Genomic DNA, 22,170 nt, shown 5'->3' on the forward strand with positions numbered 1-22,170 from the left:
AACTGAGCCCTTGTTTATGAATGATGTTTCTGAGAGGGAATGCGTGCCGATGGATCGAAGTAAACATAGATGGAAGCACAGTGGAAGCGGCCATGTGGGTGTAGGAGGAGAGATTAACTGAGATTGCAGGAAGTAGCAATGAAATCATCAGTGGGAGGAGAGAGCCAGGATTGTGTAGAGTAGGTGGAATAGGGTAAAATTAGAATATATAGGAAAAAGTAAAATTAAATTAAAGGGTAGGAAATAGGACACAGGAATGAGTGACTGGCATGCTAATGACAAGCTGTTTTTCAGTTGGTTAATTTAGTAGTTAATGGCTAATATTACAGCGATAAAGCTGTTTCACGCTTACATGACTTCATTAAGATATGACTTTTCCTTCCTCCTCATTCCTGCCATCCATTTTGAAGATGGGATCATGTTCTAAATAACTGGGCCTCAGCAGGCTGTAAAAGAACAATCTTCTGACTGTTTATCTGAAAATTGAGATCCCAATCTTAGAACACTGACATGGTTGTGAGCTAATCACTGGTCAGGCGAGAAAACTCAACATTGAGTCCTTAAAGCCTGACAGTGATAGATTGAGTCAACGCATTCCTGACACATGTGTATGTATTTTTGTGTATGTGTGTGTGTGTGTACATTTATGTGTGGTGTGTGTATGTGGTGTGTGTGTGTATTTGTGTGTGTGTGCATGCATGTATGTGTGTATTTTTGTATTGCATGCATGTGAGGTCTGTGTGTGTACTTTGTGTGTGTGTGTGTATGTGTGTGTGGTGTGTTTATGTGTGGTGTGTTTGTATGTGTGTGTGTATGTATGTGTTTGTATGTATGTGTGTATGTGTGTGTGTGTCGTGTGTGTGTATGTGTGTATGCGTGCGTGGTGTGTGTGTGTATGTGTACGTGTGGTGTGTGTGTGTGTGGTGTGTGCGTGTATGTATGTGTGCGTGTGTGTGTGGTGTGTGCGTGTATGTATGTGTGTATTTGTGTGTATGTGTGTGTGTGTATTTATGTGTATATGTGAGTGTGTGTGTATTTGTGTGTGTATTTATGTGTATATGTGTGTGTGTGTATTTGTGTGTGTATTTATGTGTATATGTGTGTGCATGTGTATTTGTGTGTGTATTTATGTGTATATGTGAGTGTGTGTGTATTTGTGTGTGTATTTATGTGTATATGTGTGTGTGTATTTGTGTGTATATGTGTGTGTGTGTGTGTGTATTTGTGTGTATGTGTGTGTGTATGTATTTGTGTGTATATGTGAGTGTGTGTGTATTTGTGTGTGTATTTGTGTATATGTGAGTGTGTGTGTATTTGTGTGTGTATTTATGTGTATATGTGAGTGTGTGTGTATTTGTGTGTGTATTTATGTGTATATGTGTGTGTGTGTGTATTTGTGTGTGTATTTATGTGTATATGTGTGTGCGTGTGTATTTGTGTGTGTATTTATGTGTATATGTGAGTGTGTGTGTATTTGTGTGTGTATTTATGTGTATATGTGTGTGTGTATTTGTGTGTATATGTGTGTGTGTGTGTGTGTGTGTGTATTTGTGTGTATGTGTGTGTATGTATTTGTGTGTATATGTGAGTGTGTGTGTATTTGTGTGTGTATTTGTGTATATGTGAGTGTGTGTGTATTTGTGTGTGTATTTATGTGTATATGTGAGTGTGTGTGCGCGCCTGCGCATGTTTGTATGTGTGAGAGCGTGAAGAGTGACTGTGGGAGATTGAAATGACATGGCCTCTGGCATATTCAGAGGTTTATTTCAGTCCTCCTGTGAGCGCACTGATTTATTGAGCTAATGAGCTTGATTTATACGGATTCATTCTTGAGCTTTCTTTCTGAGAAAAATGATGGCTGGAGGGTGAATGGGCAAAACCTCGCCGATTGTGGAACTGAATAAGCAAGTGAATAAGGCAGCTCTGCATTCTATTCAATCTGTGCAGTTCCGTATCATCACCAACATTGCTGCAAGATTTGACCTTGCTGACCTCTGTCTTGTCGCTTCACACATGTGACAGCAAAGGCCTAATGACCATCATTTGTGCGTCTTCGGTGCATCAAAACCCTGGAATCAGAGTTAGCCCCTTCAGTTTACATGTGTAAAGACAAACATACCTTCCATTCTTTTTGGTATTTAAGGCATCCATCTTTCAAGCTAATGATACAAGTGCTCGGGGAATGGAATATTTTTCCACTTCTTAATCAAATTTATTCTTCATGTCTGGGCTACAGAGTAAAGATTTATTTCCCTCAACCACAAAACAACACCAAGATGGTATTTTGCATGCCGAAAAGAATACTGGTAATTACATCCTCATCTTTCACAATCTCACCAGGAGCACTTTACAATCAATGAGGTCCTTTCTGGAGTGTGGTCATTGCAATGAAGGTGGGAAACATTAAAACAGCAATGGGCAGAGTTTTCAGGCCCTTCCTGCTGATGGGATCATTCCGGTTCGGCCGAAGGATCAGGGGAGGGATTTGGATCCACAAGGTTCTCACTCTGAGACTAGGGTGCGACCAATTGAACCACAGCTACCATCCTGTGCCTCTTGTCATCCTTGTGCGGGCACGGTGGCACAGTGGTTAGCGCTGCTGCCTCCCAGCACCAGGGACCCGGGTTCGATTCCCGGCTTGGGTCACTGTCTGTGTGGAGTCTGCACATTCTCCCCGTGTCTGCCTGGGTTTTCTCCGGGTGCTCCGGTTTCCTCCCACAATCCAAAGACGTATAGGTGAGGGAGATTAGTGGGGTTACAGGGATAGGGCCTAGGTAAGATGCTCTGTCGCAGAGTCGGTGGAGGCTCGATGGACCAAGTGGCTTCCTTCTGCACTGTAGGGATTGGATGAACTTCGATAAACCCATGGCTGTTAACCAAGGGCTGAATTTTAGACGGTTTCATGATACAGTTTTGCGGCTTCCTCAAACTCATCTCATTTTGTATTTTTCATAACCAGAAGCAAAAAGAAAGTGATTTTGGTCTCATTAGTCTTGGCTAAATCTGAACCCATGGGCAGAATGTTACACTCCCCACAAGGTGGATTCTGAGGTGGGGCGGGGGGGGGGGGGGGGGGGTGGGGCTGGTGGTGGAAGTGTAACATTGAAAGGATGGGAATCCCCCAGGAACCCACCCACCGACCCAAACCCAGACATACTTTCATGCTGGAGTGGGCAGGGCCTCAGACAGGAAACCTGCTCATTTACCTATTAAGACCTTAAGGGGCCACTTAATGACCTTACCCATTTGGCCTCAACTATAGGCTGGCGGGAGCGGGTGCAAGCTGGGTGGGAAACTGACAAAAGTACTTTTCTCCATCTTGGGTGGGAAGGGGTGAGGGAGGGTGGGGGCGGGGGGGGGCGGTTGGGGGAATTTCACTATGAAAATTGGGGACGTTGGAGCTCCTGAACCACCCCACCCATCCTCTCACTGCCCCCCCCCCCCCACCAAACCCCTCCCCACCCCCAGCCTTTCCCTGATGTTGCAATCATCCCCCTCCCAACTCCTCCACCCACAGCATCCCCTATCCTCTTGCCCCTAGGGATTACTTTTGAAAAGGGCAGCACGGTGGCACAGTGGTTAGCACTGCTGCCTCACAGCGCCAGGGACTCGGGTTCGATTCCCAGCTTGGGCCACTGTCTGTGAGGAGTTTGCACGTTCTCCCCGTGTCTGCGTGGGTTTCCTCCCACAGTCCAAAGATGTGTGAGTTAGGTGGATTGGCGATGATAAATTGCCCCTTAGTGTCAGGGGGCCTAACTAGGGTACATGCATGGGGTTATGGGGATAGGGCCTGGGTGGGATTGTGGTCGGTGCAGACCCGATGGGCCGAATGGCCTCCTTCTGCACTGTAGGGATTCTATGAAGGTCTCAGGACTTATCCTAGGCAGAGCGCTGCAGTACCGCTTCTGGCCAAACTGATTGGCCGACAGCTCTCATTGGGGGGGGGCGGTGGAGCAGGGGGCATTGGGGACACTTCCTTCCAAGGGTAGATGGAAGTCCCGCCCACTGATAATCAATGTTCAATGCGGCTACGCATTAGGCACTGACTCTCACCATCCCTAAAATTCTACCCCATGTTTCAGAGTTAAGAGGTCACTGTCCTCAAATCGTTCCAAACCTCACTCCTTTTTAACTCAGGGTGATTCGAATGCAAAGATTCTAAGGTCCATCAGAAACGAAATACAGCTCTGGTACGTTTAGGATGAAGTTACTTTTATTTGGGTCCCCTTACGTTTCTTTAATACTGTAACGTGTTTGTGACAATCAAAAGTTAGCAGAAAAAGTTTAGAGACGTGGAGAGAAAAATAATACTTGAGAGATGAAGGTCCCTGAAGATTTGAGTGGCGGGTGCACTCTCAGGACCAGTAAATCTTCCCTCCCTCTGTTTGACAAATGCTCCAATAAAGCAATACCAATGAACCAAACTTAGAGAGACAAATAATCCGATCAAATTCTGGTGGCTCTTTAATTCCATTACAAACACTGTCTTGCCTGATGTATCTTTCTCACATGGCTGTTGGATGATTTCAGGTTGCCTCTGTTGAGATGGGCCCCTTGATATGCCAACTAAGATAGCTGATAAGGTCAGTAAAATCAATAGTATTATTGGGCTTGAGGAACACGTGGGAGGAAAGAAAGACAGAGATTTATGTTGCATCTTATCACATCTCAGAAAGGTCTCCAAATGCTTCTCACAATGAGCTATCGTGAACTGTGCTGGTCATTTTTATACTAACAATGCAGCAGTCATTTTGCGCGCAGGCAACAATGAAATGAACGGCCAACAAATGTACTTTTTGTGGGGCTTATTTAGAGAGGAATGCTGGCCAGAGCAAAAAGATAATGCTCAGCTTTCAGCTCCAATAGTATGGGATTTTCACATTCACCTGAACCATGGTCCTGTGAATGTGGTAATGGTCTAACGCGCTAGACTTAAACTCTACCCACAATGGAGACATGGGTTCAAACCTCACTGCTGCCCAAATTTCTACAGGGAGGCAATGACCTAGTGTTATTATTGCTCGACTATCAATCCAGAAGCTCAGCTAATGTTCTGGGGACCCGGGTTCAAATCCCACCACAGCAGATGGTGGAATTTGAATTCCAAAATAAAAAATCTTGAATTAAGAATGGAAAATCTCAGCAGGTTTGGCAGCATCTGTAAGGAGAGAGAAGAGCTGACGTTTCGAGTCCAGATGACCCTTTGTCCCTTCCCTTCCTTGATCTTTCTGTCTCCATTTCCGGCAACAGACTATCTACCAGCTTTGACAAAGGGTCATCTGGACTCGAAACGTCAGCTCTTTTCTCTCCTTACAGTTGCTGCCAGACCTGCTGAGATTTTCCAGCATTTTCTCTTTTGGTTTCAGATTCCAGCATCGGCAGTAATTTGCTTTTATTGAATTAAGAATGTACTGATAACTTTAAAACCATTGTCGATTGTCGGAGAAACCCATCTGGTTCACTAATGCCCATTTAAGGGAAGGAAATCTGCCGTTCTTAGCTGGCCTGGCCTACATGTGACTCTCAACTCTGAACAAGGGCAACTACGAATGGGCAATAAATACCGGCCAGCCAGCGACGCCCATGTTCCACGAATGAATAAAAAAAGAACAAGAACACAGGAACAGAAGGAGGCTATTCAGCCCCTCGAGCCAACACTTTCCTAACAAAATACTATCCAAGCTTAGTTCTGAAATTTTCAATCGATCCCATTTCGACCAGAGTTTTGAATTAAACAATGAAAGGCAAAACCCTGCCCCCCGGAAATGCAGCATTCCTTCAGTCCTTCACTGTGGTGTCAATGGAGATCAATTGCTCAGGCCCCAATGATCTCTTCATCCAGGGATGACAAGACTGCTGGAAGGTCAGGGTAGGGATTGAGCGGTTGTGGTTAAAAACAGATGTCGGGCAATAATAAACTTTGTGAGACTCTAGCAAATGTCATGCTCATTTGTGAGTGAAAGTTGTGGGAGGCAGAACAGCTCGAGGCAGGATAAGGGAAACCATTTTTACACAACAACTGGTTAGGGTTCAGAATGCATCACCTCACAAGATGGTGGAAACAGATTCAAGAGTGACTTTCAAAAGAAAATTGGATAATAACTTGAAGGAAAGGAGTTGGAGTGATAGGAGGAAAATGAAGCCACATGAATTGGCCTTTAAAAGAGCTGGTGCAGGATTGATGGGCCGAATGGTCTCTTTTTGTACGATTCTACACATTCTAGTTTAAATCCAAAAGACAGCAGTTCTGACAGTGCAGCACACCCTCAGGACTGCAATGACAAGTTACTATAGATTCCAATTCGTAGTTCTGTGATATGAATTTCCTCTCTGTTAGTGTTGAGGAATTCTAACTCTTGAATTCACTCCAATGTTGAAATATTTCCTTGAAAAGTTTCCAAACAGGAAAGCAACGGTCACAGTTGGCCAATGAGGCGTTTTGATGGAGTGGCACGGTGGCACGGTGGTTATCACTGCTGCCTCACAGCTCCAAGGAGCGAGTTCAATACCTGCTTTGGGTGACTGTCTGTGTGGAGTTTGCATGTTCTCCCCGTGTCTGCGTGGGTTTTCTCCGGGCGCTCCGGTTTCCTCCCACACTCCAAAGATGTACAGATTAGGTGGATTGGCCATGATAAATTTCCCCTTAGTGTCAAGGGGATTAGCAGGGTAATTATGAGGGGTTACGGGGATAGGGCCTGGGTGGGATTGTTGTTGGTGCATGCTTGATGGGCTGAATGGCCTCCTTCTGCACTATAGGGATTCTATGATAGGAAGAACAGTTTCCACTAATGAGAGGGTCAATGGCCAGAAGATAATATCAAAGGCACCAGGGATGAGATAAGATGAGGAGAAATGATTTTACTTAACGAGCTTTAGACCATGTAATCTAAACGAAATGGTGAAATTATGTTCAATAACTTTCAATAATAAGGGAGTGGAGCTAACTGTAGGTTAGAAGAACAGTACAGAAACAAATGGGGTGAATGGCCTCCTCTGTGTTGCATGGTTCCATGACACTGTACCTTTTAGATAACCCACACACAACACATGACGTGATCACGACTGGACTTTTAAAAAATTAATTTGTGGGACATGGGCATTGCTGGCTGGCCAGCATTTATTGCCCATCCCTAGTTGCCTTTGGAGGGCAGTTGAGAGTCAACCACATTGCAGTGCCTCTGGATTCACATGTAGGTCAGACCAGGTAAGGACGGCAGATTTCCTTCCCTAAAGGACATTAGTGAACCAGATATGTTTTTCTGACAATCAGCAATGGTTACATGGTCATCAGTAGATTCTTAATTCCAGATTTTTAAAAATTGAATTCAAATTCTATCATCTGCCATGGCGGGATTCGTACCCGGGTCCCCAGAACATTAGCTGAGCTTCTGGATTAATAGTCTAGCGATAATACCACTGGGCCATCGCCTTCTGGTAGACTGGAAGTAACTCAATCAGAATAACACATTAAAAAAAAATTCTAGGGCGGAAGTAATTTTAAAAGGGGTTAGGCAAGTGAGATTAATAGATTCAAAGTACCTAGTGACATGCTCATTAATGACATATTTGTGCCCAAACATTCCCACTGCTCAGGAGACATTGATCCACAGACAGAGTTATCATTAGTTACACAGCGGAGGACATGAATGCCTGAGGTGGGTGTTGTATTTGCAGACTGTGCTGTTTGACTGAATTTTACAACAGTAATACGACAACAGCAGAAAAATGCTTGAGCAAAATCAAACTATTCTTTATTCCTTCGCTGGTTACGAGTGGCCTGGACCAGAAACACCTCCTACCAAATGAAACCCCGATCACCTTCTGAATATTTAACACCCAATGATCTGATTGAGCACAATTCTTAATGTCAATGAAATGAAGGAGATTGTTATCGACTTCAGGAAGCGTAGAGTAGAACATGCCCCTGTCTACATCAACGGGACAAAGTAGAAATGGTTGAAAGCTTCAAGTTTTTAGATGTCCAGCTCACCAACAACCTGTCCTGGTCCCTCCATGTGGACGCTATGGTTAAGAAAGTCTGCTTACTACTCTACCTTCTCAGAAGATTGAGGAAATTTGGCTTGTCACCAAACGACTCTCATCAACTTTTACAGATGCACCATAGAAAGCGTTCTTTCTGGTTGTATCACAGCTTGGTATGGCTCCTGCTCTGCCCAAGACTGCAAGGAACTACAAAAGGTTGTGAATGTAGCCTAATCCAGCACGCAAACCAGCCTCCCATCCATTGACTCTGTCTGCACTTCCCGCTGCCTCGGCAAACCAGCCAGCATAATTAAGGACCCCACGGACATTCTCCCTTCCACCTTTTTCTGTCGGGAAAAAGATACAAAAGTCTGAGATCATTACCAACCAACTCAAGGACAGCTTCTTCTTTGCTGCCATCAGACTTTTGAATGAACTCACCTCACATTAAGTTGATCTTTCTCTACACCCTAGTTATGACTGAAACACTACATTCTGCACTCTCTCCTTTCCTTCCCTATGAACGGTATGCTTTGACTGTACTGCACGGAAGAAACAATGCTTTTTACTGTATAATAATACATGTGAAAATAATAAATCGAATCAAAATCAAAATCAAAATTCTTACTCAAAGCTTACAGCTAAATTCCAGTCATTCTGACCATATTCTGGCTTGATAGAGGGATATGGGTGCATCGAAATGCTCGAGGGATGTGCAATAAATGATCATCTGAAAGGTGAAAATTCACATCATTCGAATCTGAATAAATCCAGTTACTGTGCAGAGCTAACTTTATATCAGTATGTTGCCTCAGTATTCACAAAGGGGAAGGATGTGGTGGATGGTGAGTGTAGAAAGGAGAATATTGACATTCTAGGACATGTTGAGATAAAAAAAAGGAGGTATTGGAGGGTTTGAAAAACATTAAGGTGGACAAGTCCCCAGGGTCAGATGGGGTCTATCCCAGAATACTGAGAAAGGCGAGGGAAGAAATTGTTGAGGCCTTGACCAAAATCTTTGTATCCTCTTTAGCCACGAGTGAAGTACCAGAGGATTGGAGAGTAGCTAACATTGTTCCTCTGTTTAAGAAGGGCAGAAGAAACAATCGGGGAAATTACAGGCCTGTGAGCCTTACATCAGTGATGGGGAAATTATTGGAGAAGATTCTTAGGGACAGGATGTATTCACATCTGGAAGAGAATAGGTTTATTAGCGATAGACAGCATGGTTTTGTGAAGGGGAGGTCATGTCTCACAAACTTGATTGAGTTCTTTGAGGAAGTGACAAGAAAAATTGACCAGGGCAGGGCAGTGGATCTTGTATACATGGACTTTAATAAAATCTTCAATAAGGTTCCTCATGGCAAGCTGATACAGAAAGTGATATAATATGGGATCCAAGGTGAGCTGGTAAAATGGACACAAAACTGGCTTGGGCATAGAACACAGTAAGGAGTCTAACAACACCAGGTTAAAGTCCAACAGTGGAAGATCTTCCACTCACCTGACGAAGGAGCAGCGCTCCGAAAGCTAGTGGCGTTTGCTACCAAATAAACCTGTTGGACTTTAACCTGGTGTTGTGAGACTTCTTACTGTGTTTACCCCAGTCCAACGCAGGCATCTCCACATCATTTGGGCATAGAAAGCAGAGAGTAGCAATGGAAGGGTATTTTTCTAACTGGAGGTCTGTGACAAGCGATATTCCACAAGTATCAGTGCTGGGACCTCTGTTGTTTATAATATATATAAATGATTTGAAGGAAAATGTAGGTGGTCTGATTAATAAATTTGCGGATGGTACAAAAATTGGGGCAGTAGCAGATAGTGAGGAGGATTATCAGAGGATACAGCAGGATATAAATCGGCTGGTGACCTGGGCCAAATGTTGGCAGATGATGGAATTCCACCCAGACAAATGTGAGGTGATGCAATTTGGAAGGTCTATTGCAGAAGGAAAGTATACAGTAAATGGTAGAGCCTTTAGAAATATTAGCATACAGAGGGATCTAGATGTGCAGATCCACAGTTCCCTGAAGGTGGCAACTCAGGTGGACAGGGTGGTCAAGAAGGCGTATGGCATGCTGGCCTTCATCGGTTGGGGCGTTGAGTATGGGGATTGGAAAATCATGTTGCAGCTGTGTAAGACTTTGGTTAAGCTGCATTTGGAGTATTGTGTATAATTATGGTCACCACACTACCGGAAAGATATTGATGCATTGGAAAGGGTGCAGACGAGATTTACCAGGATGTTGCCTGGTTTCGAGGACATGGACTATGAAGAAAGGTTGAACAACTTGGATTGTTTTCATTGGAGCATTGGAGGATGAGGGGGGACCTGATAGAGGTTTATAAGATTATGACAGGCTTGGGTACAGTGGATAGTCAGAGTCTTTTTTCCAGGGTTGAAGAGTCAATTATTTGGGGGCATAGGTTGAAAGTGAGAGGGGGAAAGTTCAAAAGAGATGTAAGGGGCAAGTTTTTCACACACAGGGTGGTGAATGCCTGGAACGCGCTGCCAGAGGAGGTGGTGGAAGCAGATTCTATAACAATGTTCAAGAGGCATCTGGATAGATACATGAATAGGCAGAGAATAGAGGGATATGGACCATGTAGAGGCAAGAGAATATTAGATTAGAGAGGCATCTGTGTCAGCACAGACTTGGGCTGAAGGGTCTGTTCCTGTGCTGTACTGTTCTTTTTCTTTATATTTGGTATTGGAATCTCTACCACATTTCCATGGATTAAACATATATACATCATTGGATCACTATGGATCACACCCATACACACCATTTGCTTACCATGGTTCACCCCCATACATATTACTAAATCCCCATGGGTCACCCTCATACACATCATTAGATCATCTTGTTCACTGCAATACACATCACTAGATCCCAATTGATTATAGTTATGCAGATCACTATATCATCATTGATAACACAGACACACATAATCACTAGATCATCACGGATCACACACATAGACATCACTAGATCACACGGATCACCCTCCTTCACACCACTAGATCACATGGATCACACTCATACATATCCCTAGATCACCATGGATCACACCCATACACATCACTTGTTCAAATGGATCACAGCCATACACATTACTAGATTACACAGATCACACCAATAGATATCACTAAATCACATAGCATCATAGAGTCATAGAGGTTTACAGCATGGAAACAGCCTCTTCGGCCCAACTTGTCCATGCCACCCTTTTTCTAAAACCCCTAAGCTAATCCCAATTGCCCGCATTTGGCCCATATCGCTCTGTACCCATCTTACCCATGTAACTGTCTAAATGCTTTTTAAAAGACAAAATTGCACCTGTCTCTATTACTACCTCTGGCAGCTTGTTCCAGACACTCACCACCCTCTATGTGCAAGAATTGCCCCTCTGGATACTTTTGTAACTCTCCCCTCTCACCTTAAACCTATGCCCTCGAGCTTTAGACTCCCCTATCTTTGGGAAAAGATATTGACTATCTAGCTGATCTATGCCCCTCATTATTTTATAGACCTCAATAAGTTCACCCCTCAGTCTCCTATGCTCCAGGGAAAAAAGTCACAGTCTATCCAGCCTCTCCTTATAACTCAATCCATCAAGTCCCGGTAGCATCATAGTAAATCTTTTCTGCACTCTTTCTAGTTTAATAATATCCCTTCTATAATAGGGCGACCAGAACTGTACACAGTACTCCAAATGTGGCCTTACCAATGTCTTGTACAACTTCAACAAGACGTCCCAACTCCTGTATTCAGTGTTCTGACCAATGAAACCAAGCATGCCGAATGACATAGATCACCCTTGTTCACGTCACTAGCTCACCGGAGATCAGAACCACATTCATGATCACACCACGAGAGATCAGGTGCAACACTGTCACTAAACAACCAGATTTGGGTTTGGATGTGAACGCAAGGTCAAAATCTTGCTCTGAAGCGTACATTTTGTCTAAAGCTGCAAAGTCCGACATACCTGGTCGATGTGCTTTTGGGACTGCCATGTTTGCGGCCCTCCCTGCATCCTGAGGTTTTGGTGGTGATGCGGTAAACCTGCAGATGCCCGATTCTGAAGGCGTGCTGGACGTTAGGCTATCTGTGTACTCATTGGTCCCAGCTGTTAGCTGCTCCGAAGATGTGTCCGATATGAAGCATTCTGTGATTGTAAACTTTGCGTGCCGCAACTGCTCCTCCATCTTGGCGTGTTCGTAAGCACGTGCCAGCTCCTCGTATGTAGAGGAGGCACTTTCCGTGGAGACCATGCTACTGCGTGCTCTGTCTAACAGGAAAGAACACACATCATTACAAAATCAAATTCCACACACAGTAAGAGGATGGAGGTGAATCACACAAACAGAAACCCAAACTCAGCAACGCTATTTGAAATGAGTTCAAGCAGTTCTTAAACGGTGCAGGAAGAGAGAGACCTGGGGATGCTTGCACATAAGTCTTTGAAACTGGCAGGACAGACGAATAAAGCAATTAATAAAGCCTATAAATAAAGGCAAAGAGTGCGTACAAATGGCAGGTCTTTACAATAAGCCTATACAAAACATGAGTCGGGCTCCAGCTGGGGGGGGGTTCAATTTTGGACACCACACTTTAAGAAGGACACAAAAGCTTTGGAGAATGTGCAGAAGAGATATACTAGAATGGTTCCAGGGGTGAGCTTACAGTGTCATGGATAGACTGGGGAAGGGGGTTATTCTTCATGGAACAGAGAAGATGAAGAGGAGATTTGATGGAGGTGTTTAAAATCACCAAGGCTTCAAATAGAATAGCAATGTTAAACTATTTCCAATGGCTGAAGGATTGATAACTAGAGGGCACATGTTTAAAGTGACTGGCACAGAAGTAGTGACGACATGCGGTAAAACGATTTTACACAAGGAGGCTGTAGATTTGGAATGAACTGTCTGTTAGGGTGAGGGATTCAGATTCTCTAGTCGCCTTCAAAAAGAAACTGGATAAGCACATGACGGGGAAAAAACTGCAGACATTTGGGAAAAAGCATCTGGGAGGGGGGGGCTATCCTTGAAAGAGCCAGTACAGACTCAGTGGGCTGAATGGCCTTTAATATTCTCCCATTCTATGAAGGACTGAAATTATGTGGACAGAATAGTGGAGCCAGATTTGTTCCCTTGGAGCAGAGCAGTCATCCTGGGGAAGCGGGGGGGGGGGGGGGGGGGGGCGGGGGGGGAGAGACTCACAAAGGTGAGGGGTTTTAATAGAATCAACATGGAGGCACGCAGTCCACAGAGAGAAAGGTCAGTAACTCAACGAGGCAGAATTAATGCAGCTGCCAAAAGAATTCAAGGGGCGGAGAATTTTTAATGATACTGTGAGACTGGGATACACTGCTTGGCTGGGTGGTGGAAGCAGATTTAATGGTAACTTTCAAAAGTGAATTAGATAAATATTTGAAGAGGAATTTTTTTCAGGGCTATGGTAAAGAGTGGGACTTGTTGGATAGTTCTTCAAAGAGTTGGCACAGGAACAATGGGCTGTATAGCCTCCCTCTGTGCCATGCTAAAAGATTAAGGCTTTCTCCCAGGTGATTGAAGTTTATTGGAGTCAACCTTCATATGATCCTAGCGTTTCATTGTAAGTCAGACAATGTGATGCTTGCAAAAATCCCCACAAAACCTGATTACTAGTATAGAAAGAGCAAGTGTCAGATACAACTAACCCAGCTGTCCAAGGCAGGGCAAACTTGCATTTCTTAAAGGTTATTTATTTGTGTCACAAGTAGGCTTACATTAACACTGCAATGAAGTTACCGTGAAAATCCCCTAGTCGTCACACTCCGGTGCCTGTTCGGGTACACTGAGGGAGAATTTAGCATGGTCAATGCACCTAACCAGCACGTCTTTCAGACTGTGGGAGGAAACTGGAGCACCTGGAGGCAACCCATATTGATATTGGGAGAACGTGCAGACTCCGCACAGACAGTGACCAAAGCCGGGAATCGAACCAGGGTCCCTGGCACTGTGAGGCAGCAGTGCTAACCACTATACCATTGTGCCATCCAATATTAAGTCTTTCATGACCTCAGGTCAAACCAAAATGCTTCACTGCCAATGAAGTAGTCTTGAGTGAGGTCATGGTAGTCTTGGGAAATCATGGCAACCAATTGGGACTCTGCAAGCTTCCAAAGTGCCAATGACTGGATAACCTGTTTTTAGACGTTGGCTGAGGATTGAATATTGTCGTGGACAGCCGGGGGAACTCCCCTACTCTTCTTTTTAAGAGTGCCACGTGATCTTTTACATTCTCCTGAGGGAGACGATGGGGCCTCGGTTTACTGCCTCACCCAAAAGACGGCATCTCCAACAGTGCAGAACTCCATCAGAAATACGCTCCAGTGTCAGCCTAAATTTTGACGCTGGGCCTTCTGGAGTGGGACTCGAACCTTGTCCATTCCAAATTAAAGCAGCGTTTGTAAAGTGCTTTGGGATGTTCTGAGGTTGTGAAAGATGCTAGATAAATGCAAGTCTTTCATTTTTATGCAAGTGTGACATTCTAGTGAGGTTCTCAGCATGTTGTGAATGAGCTAATAATGAGACTAGCTGCAGCAACTGATGACTTCTTGGTCTTTGCAGCAACAAGGGGGGATGGGTGGTAGGTAGACTGTAGACAACATTTCAGTTTGGTTATGTTGTGGCAGCCAAGGCTTTGTCAATAGAATTGAGACTTTTTTAGTTACTAAAGGTATTTATTGACAAGAGAAACTTAGGTACAAGAGGTTTGTAGTCCTGGGCTGCCCTGGACCAGAGCTCCAGTCCTTACATGCGTACTACATGGCTGCTGGAAGATTCTGCCTGAGAGAGGACTCCACCTCTGGTGTGACCACTCACTTTCAGTTTCCATTGGTCTCTGAAGTCAGGTGACTCACTTCTACTTAAAGAGACAGACACCGCCTACACAAGTGCAACTGAGTAAAAAACATTGTCCCATTGCTAATGCAGAATATAATTTACTGCACGTAAAGGATAGTCAGCCTTGCATTACCCATTATTTTGCTTTCTGCTACTCATTAATCTTTACTACAGGTGAAAGAAATGCTGTAACTCACTCCCTCAGGTGTCATGCCCATGATCTCCATCCCCAAAGATATTGTATGGAATAACATCCAGCATTCCCTAGAGAATAAATATTTGCATGAGTGGATAAGGGATGGAGCACATCTATGCGATGCTGCAGAAATACCTGTATCCTGTGATGGACTGACACTGTAACTATCGCTCTCCTTATCCACAGATCCCGCTACATGTGGTGTTGGCATTCTCCAATCAGTCGTCAGTGTGTGAGCAGACACGGTAGGGTGGGGTCTGTTCAATGTCCACTGGCTGGAGTACCTATTGCGAGTCGATGGCACCCCCTTCACAGTCCTGCGGGCAGTGGGATCTATAGATCACAAAATCCACAAAATGATCAACAGAAGCTCAGTGTCTGTTATGTATAGTTTCTGAGGACAAAGATAGATAGGTTCTTGATTAATGAGGGGATCAGAGGTTATGGGGAAAAGGCAGGAGAATGGGGATGAGAAAAATATCAGCCATGATTGAATGGTGGAGCAGACTCGATGGGCCGAGTGGCCTAATTCTGCTCCTATGTCTTATGGAAGTCTGTCATCTCTACTTCTCATTAACAAGAGTCCAGATTGGCTAGAATTGCATCTCGCCATTTGTACTAATTGCACAGTAATAATTCTTCTGTATGTACAGTAAATCCTTCCCAATTCAGCCTCTACTAAACTATGTGCCTACCCTGTCCAAATCAACCGTGCAATCATCACAAATCCTGAAGTTACACTTAATGAACCCTCACAGGGTTTATTAGCAACTTTCAGGGCCATTGTACTGTGCATAATTTGACAGTAGATATTCTTTAGTGAACACATACAAGATTGTAGACAAGTATGTTTTAAACAATTACTTTGCTGGTTGTGGCCTGTAGTGGAAGGGGATTCCTAACCAGCTAATAAGATTTATAGGCAGAATGTTGTCTTTCAGAGGACAAGAAATCAGTAAGGAGTTAAATGGTTCTTAAGACCAGCTAGCACAAACAGTTTTACACATATGTGCATGCAGTAACACAATCAAAACAAGTAATTATGATTTCAAAACATATATGCTGATGATACTTTAACGTATTTCAAATGCATTGTTTACTTTGGTCAAGTTACCGAAAGGCATGGTGGTAAAAGTCAACAGTTTAAAGCCAAAGATCTAGGAACTTGTTAGTCAGCAGCAGTCTTATCAGGAGGATTCCATAAGGGAACGTATGTTGCAACTATAATGAATACATGTATTCACTGCCCAGACACAAGGATAGATATGCCCCTGGATGCAGGAACACATGTCTATTCAACTTGGCAGTGAGCCGGTGGGAACATCCACTTCGACCTGACGGTAGCGTCTGCCGTTACCAGGGAACAGGGATGTAGTTAGTGCCAAGAGGGGAGATCATGTCCAGACTTAGAAAGATGAATAAAATATCACTATGCTATTAAATATCATATGGATGGCTGAGGTACTTGACAGAGATTTGTATTGATGTATCACTGTTAAATGAAATTGATTTTAAGCTAATGAAAGGCAGTATTATTGATTAGAAAAAAGTATAATTGATCTGTATTTGACACTGTGCTTCAGATCTTTCGGAGGGGTTCTGTCGCTCTGTTCCAGAGTTGTTTAACCCTGTGTGAGACTCAGGTCGGCTATACATTTGTATTGTCCTGTTCTATCTTTTATGTTTAATAAATTTTGTCACATCTTTAGAACCATAGAAAATTACAGCTCAGAAACAGGCCTTTTGGCCCTTCTTGTCTGTGCCGAACCATTTTATGCCTAGTCCCACTGACCTGCACTTGGACCATATCCCTCCACACCCCTCTCATCCAAAAGTGACCCCGCATTTACCACTTTATCCGGCAGCTCATTCCACACTTCCACCACTCTCTGCGTGAAGAAGCCCCCCCTAATATTCCCTTTAAACTTTTCTCCTTTCACCCTTAACCCATGCCCTCTGGTTTTTTTCTCCCCTAGCCTCAGCGGAAAAAGCCTGCTTGCATTCACTTTGTACAGGGATATTTGCCTAGCAAGTTTTGAATTGTCTTAGTTTAAGACACAATTGGCCACCTTTTAAAATATCCCCACAACAATCCCTTTCTGGCAACGAAGATGGGATATCATTCTGCCTTTCATTAGCTTAAAATCAATTTCATTTAACAGGTCCCTTTAGCGAGAGCCTGTTAGGTTGCATGTCTACCTGGTTTACCTGAACACTCACTGAGGGATATCATGCAGGCTTTAGATCCCTTACCTGAGTATGCGGAGATGTTGTGGACTTGGAATATCAATTCTTTTTTATTCATTTGTGGGACATGGGTGTCGCTGGCTGGCCAGCATTTATTGCCCATCCCTAGTTGCCTTTGAGAAGGTGGTGGTGAGCCGCCTTCTTGAATCGCTGCAGTCCACGTGCTGTGGGATGACATTAGGGAGGGAATTTTGCCGACACCAATATGGCGGCAGGCTGTGTAATTCCAGTGTGTGTTCAGCGTGTGCTTCCTAACTGCCATTCCTGAAGGCTTTAGAGGCCCCTTGGTTCTGAAAAATGGGCATGAAATGTGGTCGCGTTTCGAAGGCAAACTGCTGTTCATTTTATGCTTGGAACCTTTGCGTAATTTACAATCACAATCTCACAGGAAATTGCTGTAATTGTTAGCTTTTAATACCATTTCATGCTTATTTCTCCGTGCTTATAAAAAAAAAATCACAAAAACACGTCGTTTGTTTTCCATAGCATTCTGAATTATTTACACCTAATTAAACTGCAATGATGATCATTTTAAACAATGAGGCATTCTCCAGTGCGGCTCTGCAGAGATAGATTTGACATACTGCAGCCTCGACAGTGACAAGTAAAATTAAAATACTTTCCTGCTGCACTAAGCTGGTTATGTCAAAGAACTCCGTAATGTTGTGCTTATTAAAATTCCTTTGATAATGGCGTATGACAAGGATGGTGCTGGGATAGGTCTTTAGGTAAACGAGTCTTGTAGCAATAAAGAATTTTTCTTTGGAGGGACGCTGAAGACACAACTCAGGTCTCCAGAGTACGGGGGGGGGGGGGGGGGGGGTGGGGGGGGAGGATAATGTTGATTTTACCTGTGAGTGCAGAATTAGAGGTCACATTGTAAAAATGAAGATTAGGGGAAATAGTTGATAGCTTTCTGGATACTCAGGGAGTTAATAGATACATGGATTGTGTGGGAAGGTGAAGTAGGATTTCAGCTGTGATCTTATTAAATGAAACAGCAGGCTTGAAGGGCCCAACGGCCTTATCCTGCTGCTATTTCTTATGTCCTTATGCTTTTATTCAAAGAAAAACATGAGTGAACGGAGATACATTTTACAACCGAAGATCCTTCACCGAGACCGGAAGATGTTGCAGGTGAACAGTGTTTCGAAGGCGTGTGCGCAGTTACACGCATGCACACATGCACACACACATACACACACACACACACAGGTACACGCATAAATACAAACACACACACATGAACAGATACACACAAACATATAAACACACATACAAACACAGACACACACGCACAGGAACACAGGCACATGCATGCACACGCAGAAACAGATACACACACAAACACACACACACATACAGATATATATAAACAAACATACAAACACAGATACACACACATGCATGCAGACACACACACACAGGAACACAGGAACATGCATACACACGCAGAAATAGACACAAACACAAACACACACTGGCATACATACAAAAAGAGACACATACATACACACAGATGTGCACACATACACAATACACGCACACATGGAATTAAGCACACATAGATCTACACACACCTGCAGACCACACACACACACATGCACACATCCACACCAGATCCACACACCACACATCCTCACAGACCAATGCATCCACCATAGATCACACACATGCACAGGTCCAAACATTCACCCACACACATACAGACCACACAACCACCCACACGAGTATACACAAACACACATACACACACAACACAGACCATGCAAGCATTCCCACACAAAGAGAACCACACCCACCTGCCTGTGCCCACACCACAGCACACTCCCCACACACACACACACTACAGGAAAAGGAATAGAATGGCCAGTGATGTGTTTGAGTGATCAACGAGAAATGGGTAAACGGTAGAAGAGATTTTAGTAGGAAAGGAAAGGAGGCATAATAAGAAAAATGAAAGCTTTATATGAGGTACAGTGTGTGTCAATACACAAAGAAGGGAAAAGGAAAAGGGAATCATGAGAATCTAACAAGGTGGAGTGGCTACAGTGGCTTGGGAGGCTGGTGAATGAATTCCAGCTGGCTGATGGTGGGCCATAGATCACATCATTTCGGGCTAAAAGCTTTAAATAATTAGGGCAAGTTGCATGGGCCAGGCCAATATTCCTTTGAGTATAGGTGAGTAAAGGGAAGGGGGAATCAGGATATTGAATTCGATAATCAGCCATGATCAAAATGAATGGCACAGCAGGCTCAAAGGGTCGAATGGCCTACTCCTGCTTCTAGTTTCTATGTTTCTATCTAATTGAGGTATTTAATCTGATCAAAGAATTTTCGAGAATAAATAGAAATCAAGTATTTCTGCTGCAAGGGGTGAACAGAACAAGAGCAACCTTAAAATTAGCCGTTCAGGGGTGACGACGGGGAAGAACTTTTCACACAAAGGTGAGTGGAAATCTGGAACTTTCTCCTTGTAAAAAAAAATGTTGAGGTCTGGGCTTGGGGGAGGTGCGGTCTGTTGTAGATTGTGAACTGGAGATGAATCGATTTAAGGGATGTGGAGAAAAGGCAGATCAATGCGGTTGTGATACAGATCCAGCCGAGCAGAGAAATCTGTTTGAGGGGCTGTAGCGTCTGGTCCTGCCTCTATGGGGCAAGGGCAGGAACTTGCTTTTGCTGGTGCTCGCAATGTTAAAGTTAATTTATTAGTGTCACAAGTAGGCTTACATTAACGCTGCAATGAAGTTACTGTGAAAATCCCCTAGTCGCCACATTCCGGTGCCCATTCAGGTACATTGAGGGAGAATTTAGCGTGGCCAATGCATCTAACTGGCACATCTTTCTTTGTGGGCGCAAATTGGAGCATCCAGAGGAAACCCATACAGACACAAGGAGAATGTGCAGACTCCACACACACAGTGATCCAAGCCGGGGATCAAACCCGGGTCCCTGGCGCTGTGAGGCAACAGTGCTAACCACTGTGCCACCGTGCCACCCACAATGACTAAAGAGCCCTCTGTTACTCACTATCTGGGGCACACGTGACGTATGCCCACTAAATGGTGCCAGGCGCATATCCGACCATCATTTGCGGAGTCCTACCTCAGACGGAGGTAAGTACCGCTTGGAGAAAGGGAAGAAAGCCGGATTGGGATTTAAAAAGCAGCAAAAAAATAAATAAATTCTCTTTCTCCATTATTCTCTAACAATCTCGCAGTAGTGGTACATGGTGTCAATTATTCACTGAAAATTGATGCAGTGCTCTTTCTCTCTCTCTCTCCTTTGCCCCCTGGGGCGGTGAGAATGAATTAAGAACTGCAATGTTCTGCTATTGATCTCAGATGAACCTCCAGCGTGGTGAAGTGTAAGGATCAGAGCTTTCATCAAGCGAGTTGTAAACGTGAGTAGAAATTGTGATGACTTTGCTTCAAGGTCCCAAAATGATGCTGCCATCATGCCAATCCCTGAGCCATTGTTCTCTGTGGAAGGATTCCATTAATTGCAAATGGGAGGGACAGAAAATCTGTCGCTACACTTATTATAAAACTGTTTTGCCATTTGGTGACTGACTGACAAAGCATTCAAAGTCTTAGAAAATGTCAAAGGCATGTTTTCTCAGTAATATAATCATCTTTTAAATTCTTTCACGGGGTGTGGGTGTCACTGGCAAGGCCAGCATTTGTTGCACATCCCTAATTGTCTTTGGCTTCCAAGGCCATTTATTTATTTTATTTACTTATTAGTGTCACAAGTAAGCTTGCATTAATACTGCAATGAAGTTACTGTGAAAATCCCGTAGTCACCGCACTCCGGCGCCCGTTCGGGTACACTGGGGGAGAATTTAGCACGGCCAATGCACCTAACCAGCCTGTCTTTCAGACTGGGGAAGGAAACCAGAGCACCCAGAGGAAACCCATGCAGTCATGGGGAGAATGTGCAGACTCCGCACAGACAGTGAAACACCTTGCTTTCAGAGCTCAGTTAAGAGTCAACCACACTGCTGTGGGTCTGGATTCACATATAGACCGGACCAGATAAGGACAGCAGAATTCCCGAGCTAAAAGACATTAGAGATGGATTTTTTTTGCCACAGTTGATGACAGTTTCAGTCATTTTTACTTCCAGATTTATTGATTACATTTAAATTCCACCAGCTGCCGTGGTGGGATTTGAACTCATGTCCCCCAGAGTGCTTGCCTGACCTCTGATTAACTAGTCGAGTGACATCACCAGTAAACCACCATCTACTCCACGTGATTTTGTGATTTTGTTATCATGGTGGGTCATTGGTTGCCGAGGAAATTGGCCAGGAAGAGAATGAATACACAAGCTGATCAAACACAAGTGTCCAGTGTGTGTTGGAGCTGGTCAAAGTGTTAGACTATTTGTTCATTTCTCATCTAGTTCTTCACATAGAAAGGGAAGAATTGTTTTAATTAATTCATGAGATGTGGGTGTCGCCGGCTGAGCCAGCATTTATTGCCCATCCCTGAGGGCATTTAAGATTCAATCACACTGCTGTGGTTCTGGAGTCATATGTAGGCCAGACCAGGTAAGGATGGCAGATTTCCTTCCCTAAAGGACATTAGTGAACCAGATGGGTTTTTACCACAATCGACAATGGTTTCACAGTCATTATGAGACTCTGAATTCCAGATTAAGATTCCTTTAAAACTGTTGGAGGTGCTGCATACATAAAGAATGCAGTTGTCAAGCAAGAATTCAACTCCACCTCTAATTCTGTACTTGATTTCTTTAAAGAAATATTCCCGATGCCATCAAGGAAGCAGATATTCATATTCCTATAGTGCCTTTTGCTCCAAATCGCTTCACAGCCAATGAA

General features: G+C 43.9%; 1 protein-coding gene across 4 annotated transcripts in view; it reads right to left on the reverse strand.

Annotated features, from left to right (window-relative positions):
- The window catches only part of LOC144506201 (cell adhesion molecule DSCAM), a 518,357-nt gene that overhangs the window by 7,661 nt on the left and 488,526 nt on the right, over positions 1-22,170 (reverse strand). For 2 of the 4 annotated variants that reach the window (XM_078232062.1, XM_078232059.1), the window contains exons 30-31: positions 15,213-15,410; positions 11,980-12,282 (exon numbers count right to left, since the gene is read on the reverse strand). In XM_078232062.1, coding sequence (XP_078088188.1) covers positions 11,980-12,282; positions 15,213-15,410 — 501 coding nt within the window. Of the gene's footprint in view, positions 1-6,509; positions 6,513-7,792; positions 7,796-11,979; positions 12,283-15,212; positions 15,411-22,170 lie in introns of all 4 variants that reach the window. The other 2 variants (XM_078232061.1, XM_078232060.1) reach the window with 2 other exon arrangements.

The sequence above is a fragment of the Mustelus asterias genome, chromosome 17 (genome assembly GCF_964213995.1).
Source record: "Mustelus asterias chromosome 17, sMusAst1.hap1.1, whole genome shotgun sequence".
In the NCBI taxonomy this organism is placed as follows: Eukaryota; Metazoa; Chordata; class Chondrichthyes; order Carcharhiniformes; family Triakidae; genus Mustelus; species Mustelus asterias.